At 37.6% G+C, this 6,206-nt stretch overlaps 1 protein-coding gene across 1 annotated transcript in view; it reads right to left on the bottom strand.

The window, feature by feature from the left end:
* DNAH8 (dynein axonemal heavy chain 8) overlaps positions 1-6,206 on the bottom strand; it is a 383,298-nt gene that overhangs the window by 328,133 nt on the left and 48,959 nt on the right. The window contains 1 exon segment of the mRNA XM_023734112.1: positions 3,022-3,295. Coding sequence (XP_023589880.1) covers positions 3,022-3,295 — 274 coding nt within the window.

Below are 6,206 nucleotides of genomic sequence, written 5' to 3'. Positions count from 1 at the left end.
GTATAGGGTTTCTCTTTGGGGTGATGAAAATGTCCTAAAATTGAGTGGGTGATTGTTGCACAACTCTGAATATGCTAAAAGCCATTGAATGATACGCTTTAAATAGGTAAATTGTACGGTATGTGAATTATATCTCAATAACGTTGGTATTTTAAAAACTATTTGGGGATCTCTATTCTAATACTTTCATCTCTTTTGTTGTTGCTCTTAATGTCACATATTAATATAATTGTCACTTATAATTTAATACAATTTATAACAGGGTAAATTTTTGAAATATTCTGTGATATTCTTGTTAGATTAGTTTCCCAGAGAACTTCATTATCAGGTTGTCTGCATGCCCGGGCATGGATTTTAATTAAACCAAGAGATTTTATAATGACATACTGAAAACAGCAGATTCATATTTACTCTTCCCAGCAAGAAACATGAAAAGTCTTTATTTACTTATTACCTTATCGATTATAAAAGTAGCTAATACCTTTTGCACCACAGCAAATAGAATTCTTTTTCTCATTGAATCATTAGCTATTCCATTAATTTCTATGTGTTTATCTTATAACCTATATTTATCCTAGATATACTAAATTCATATGTTTGCCTTAATTTTGGTTAAGTGCCCAGATATCCAATTATGTTATTGAAAAGAGGGTTAACATTTTATTTCTTCTTTTTCAATATTTCTAATCTCAATGAATTCTTCCTTTCTATTAGATATTGCGAGCATTTATAGCGCTGTTTGCAACGAGAGTGCTGGCCAGAGGCGAGGTTGTTTTGTTCCTATTTTGAGAACATTATTTTAGTGTTTTGTTATTAGGCCTACTGTTGACTGTTGGTTTTAAATCCATATGGTTTTTCATGGTATTTATTTTTATGAGTCAGAATCGATGGGTTTAGTTTTGGGTTTTTGAAGTAACACAAACTTGCAGAAAATTATAAAGAGTAAAATAAAAATTAACCATCATCTCATTAGCCAGAGATTAACACCGTTTACATTATGGCATGTTTATCGTTAGTCTTTCAGGTGTAAATATTCATATTTTACACACAGCTGAGATGACATAGTTTATACCGTTGGTGTCTTGTCCTCTTAGTTTACCACATCGTTAAACACTCTCGGTAAGCGTCTTTTTAAATAGTTACTTAATTTCTTATAGGGCTGCACCTTAAATTTATTTAGCACTTCCACTTGGGAAATAATTTTATATTGTATACAAGATTTCACTATTATAAATAATGCTGTAATGAAGATCTTTACAGTTGAATCTCGGTATGTCCGGTTTATTTCCTTAGAATGTGTCTAAATTCAGAATTTTTTCAAGGTTTATTTTGATTATTGAATAAGTAATACATACATCATGTATATAGATATACTATTCAATATTACACTAAAAATAAGTTTCTCCTCCCAAACCATCCCCTGGTTGCCTTTCCAGAGGTGGCCAATGATTTTTTTTTTTTCAACATATATTGCACACCATACCCATTGATCTTTGTGCTGTTGTTAGCTGCCATTGAGTCGGCCCCCAACTCATGGCAACCCCATGTACAAAGGAACGGAAGTGCTACCTGGTCCTGTCAGACTGTTGTGAGCTATAGAGTTTTTATTTGCTGCTTTTCAGAAGTAGATCACCAGGCCTTTCTTCTTAGGGCGTCTTAGTCTGGAACTTCCACTGAAACCTGTGCAGCATCATAGCTGCACAGATGAGTGGCGGCTGCGCATGAAGTACATCGGCCAGGAATCAAACCTGGGTCTCCCATATGGAAGGCAAGAATTCTACCACTGAACCACCACCGCTCCATATTGATCTTAGTGTTGTTTTTATTCATTTAAGAATACCTCCTATATATAGCTCCATAACTCTATATAGAAAGCTGCCTTGTTCTTTTTTAACAGCGGCACAGTTTTCCAATGTATGAATGTACCATGATTTATTTAATCAGTTCTCTATTGTGGGATTTAGATATCAACCTTTTGCTATTACTAACAGTGCTGGAAAAAAATATCCTTGCACTTACATATTTGCCTGCACCTCCAAAATATACATCTACAGCCTTCCTAGAGAAAGCAAAGAAGACAGGAGCTAACTCAGTTTGCTGTTTTAACTGCCTTTCTAAATGAATTCTGATGTTACTTGCTCTCATATTTTAGAAACTATGCTTTAAGATTTGAATATATTTTGATTTAACCTCTTTCAGCCAGTTTTTAATGTCAATTTTTATCTCTCATTTTTCATTTTTTTTATCATTTTAGTCTGCCTCACTATTAAAATAATTGCAATATTTCCTCACTTTACCCCACCATGTTGAAGAATCATTATGTAATTTTATAGTCATCCCACTTGATTAATTTATATCATAGTAGTATCCTTAGAGTTAAATATATTATGAAAATATAATACACTTAATCATAAAATTAGGGGCAGTGTGGTTCAGTGGCAGAATTCTTGCCTTCCATGTGGGAGACACAGGTTTGATTCCCGGCCAATGCACCTCACGCACAGCCACCAACATCCCTAAGTGGAGGCTTGTCTGTTGTTATGATGCTGAGCAGGTTTCAGCAGAGCTTCTAGGCTAAGATGGAAAAGGAAGAAAGACCTGGCAATCTACTTCTCAAAATCAGTCAGTGAAAACCCTATGGATCACAACGGTCCGACCTGCAACCTATCAATCATGGGGATGGGGCAGAACTGAGCAGCGTTTCATTTCATTGGGCATGGGGTCATCATGAGTCAGGACCAGCTCGATGGCACCTAACAACAAAAAAGTTTTTTAAACTTTCTATTTCATTAGTTTATTATCTAAAAGTTTAAATCTAATTTCTGATACTTTTCCACTTTCTGCTTACCGTCTCCTCCCTTTCCTCTTGTTTGCAAGTCGGTATTTTAATGCCATCAAGAATCAACATAGTAAGACATTTCTCCTCATTACCACATCAGCACAACTGCAAGAGTATATTTTTCTTTTACCAAAAAATAAAAAAAGCTGTCAAAAATAATTAGAATACATAATCTGTCTTACCTGCAAGTACAGTTTATCCGCTTTCAATTTATTTTCCAGTTTTAACAATCTCTTTGCCTGTTCTGGTACATCCAGCTTCATTTTTATCATGCACTTAGTTTCCCGCACCACTTCCAAAATTTTGGGATCAAAATTAACCAGCAACTTCCCTGTTTCCGGATGTCGCACAAAAAGTGTGGCTTGTAAAGCTACAAATAAATGATTGTTGACGTTACTTATTAGGGATTTCTTTGCTCCTTCCAACTCTGTTTCTATGTCTGTCATCCCTATGGTACTATTGGCTTCTCAAGGGCAGGGACAATAGCTTTGGCTATGCCATGTGCTAAAGCTTAGGTGAAGCTCTGGTGGTGCAGTGGTTAAGAGCTCAGGCTGCTAACCAAAAGGTCAGTGGTTTGAATCCACCAGCCAATCCAACAGCCAGCCTATGGGGCAGATCTACTCTGTCTTACAGGGTCACTATCAACTCGACAGTCACAGGTTTGGTTCTTGAAGGCCTAGGTGCAAAGGCACAGTACCTGACACACAGTCAGGGCTCACAAATCGTCAGACAAATGAATGCAGCTCGTCAGCAGAGCCATAAAAGCAGATCTACAGAGAAGAAAAATTGACCAGTAACAAACCGCCTTTGTGCTATGGACTGCAATACTTAACCTCAATGCATCTAAAAGAGATTGGTACCACAACATTAGTTTATTTTTGTGGATTGTGACTTAACCCCTGGGAGGGAACTGGCAGATGCGCACAACCACAAAACATGACACACCGCATGGATTTCTGATAATTAGGTTCAAGATCGATCAGAAAATACGTGTTCAACACCATTAGTTGTGAAGTCGTAGAATGTAGAGGAAGTTTTTTTACCCTATGCCCCACATGAACATGGTTCACATACATACACATTTTCAGATAAGCTTTTTATTATGTATTGCAATACACAATCTCAAATGCCAAGTAGCCTCAGATTATTGGTTATTCTATCATGAATTATTTAAACACTTATAGACTAGAATGTACTATCTTGAATTACACCTTATTTTAACACACACTACTACTAACACGAGAATTTCGTTATAATCACACTATCTTCCAAGTCTCACATTACTTCATACAATTGAGGCTGCATCCAGTTTTTAGCAAAATAAAATAGTATGTATATCCTGAAGTTAGTTGAGTTCTACTCATCAGATAAAATTGGTCTTGATATGGGTCTTGATGCAGGTTGCATGAGAATTGCAACTGAATGTTTTATCCAACTTATTTGGAATCTTCTTAAAAGCTTGAGTTAGAAATCGTGTATTCTTCCAAAATAATTTTTAAACGTTCATTAGATGAAATCTGTCTTCTTTAAGACTGCACTGAACTTGTCTGAAAGGACACAATGGCCAGCAAGACCAGTAACAACGACAGCCAGGGAGTCTGCTCTAGACTGACTGAATCTTTCGTTCTATGTGAATCACTATCCAAGAAACTTCATAGACCAATCACCTAAAGGAGGCCAATACTAAGTTCCCAATTATTATTCCAAGTTGCTACAGACTTAAATATAGTCACATCAATATAACTCAAGAAGTGTTCCAGAGTAATTCGTTTTTGCTAGCCTATATTCATATGAGGAAACCCTGGTTGCATAGTGGTTAGGAGCTACAGCTTCTAACCAAAAGGTCGGCAGTTCGAATCCACCAGGTGCTCATGGGAAACACCATGGGGCAGTTCTACTCTGTCCGATAGGGTCACTATGAGTCAGAATCGACTCAACGGCAATGGGTTTATATTGATATGAAAGAATTTTACTTTATATTGTTTATTTTACTTATTACCACTTCATCTCGGCATCAATCCATTGCAATGAGTATATATTACTCACCTAACAGGTGTTCTCAAAGAAGACAAACTCACCGGAAAACCTGATAAAATTGTTATTATCAAAGCCGTCTGAATCTCCACTTACTGAACATTTTAAAAACATTTAAAGAGGCCTGAATAGCATGCCTGGCACTGTTCTTAGCACTTTTAGAAGGAATACGGACTCCTGGTTAAGGGCACGGACTCAGGAGTCATACTGACCGCCTGGGTTTGAGTCCCAGCTCTGCTACTTACTAGCTGGATGACCTTGGGCAGGTCACTTAACCTCTTGGTGCCTCAGTTTCCTCATTTGTAAAATGAGGATAATAGTTCTTTGTAGGGTTTCTATGAGGATTGAAGGACTTTGTAAAGTGCTTAGACACAGCCTGGCACATGGTGAACACTGTGTAAATATTAGTTATTATAATTATTTAAAGGATGCAAAGATGGAACATAGAGAGCATCCTTGGAATATGTAAGGGAGATAAGACAGATACATCAAGCAATAAGTGTCACAACAGAGAATTACAGATAAAGTACATGGAGGACTTTGGAAGAAGAAGGCATTATTTTCTGCCAGGGTGAATAAGGAAGGCCTTTATGGAGCAGGAGACTGTTGAGCTTGTTTTTGAACCTGTGCAAATAAAAGGAAGGACAATTGGGGCAGAAAAACAAGCAGGAACAAAAACAAAAAAACAAAAACAAAAGTAGAAAAGTGTATGGCATTGTAGAAGCAAAGCGGTACGTGCTCCTTATTTCGACTGCTGAAAATTCTCCTCTGTCCTTTTCCATGATACAAATTTTAAGCTTCTCTTGGTGTACCACTGAAGAGTGTTGATCCATTAGCATGTTTTTATTAGGATCCATTAAGTCCTATCGTACACGACATCATCCAGAAAGAGCTGACCTGACAGAAGTGGCCTGTTAAAGTCTCCACTAAGGAGTCAGTTGGGGTCAGCATCCTGTAGGACTGGGCGCTGTCCTCATGGATGAAGTATTCAGTGAATCAATGGCCTGCATGTAATGCTGTTTCCCCCAACAGCTAAAATATATTGGTTCTGGAACTAAGAGGCAGAAGTAGGAGTACCCCCTAACACCATCACTCCCAATGACCCACTCACAGAATGTGTGCTTCTTGACCCTGCAATTCCATGCTCTGCAGAAGTGGAGATCCTAGTTTGGAAGGAAGGAAGAGTAAGGGTTCCACCAAACCCAAAGCTTAGACTACCACTTGGGCTTCTCATGCAATAGACCAACAGGCAAAGAGTTACTACACTGGCAGGGAGAATCAGCCCTCATTTTTATAAAGAGGTTGAGTTGCTGCTCCATGTGGATAGGGAGGA

This window comes from Trichechus manatus, unplaced genomic scaffold, assembly GCF_000243295.1.
Source record: "Trichechus manatus latirostris isolate Lorelei unplaced genomic scaffold, TriManLat1.0 scaffold00065, whole genome shotgun sequence".
In the NCBI taxonomy this organism is placed as follows: Eukaryota; Metazoa; Chordata; class Mammalia; order Sirenia; family Trichechidae; genus Trichechus; species Trichechus manatus.
This window is presented reverse-complemented; position numbering and strand designations above follow the sequence as displayed.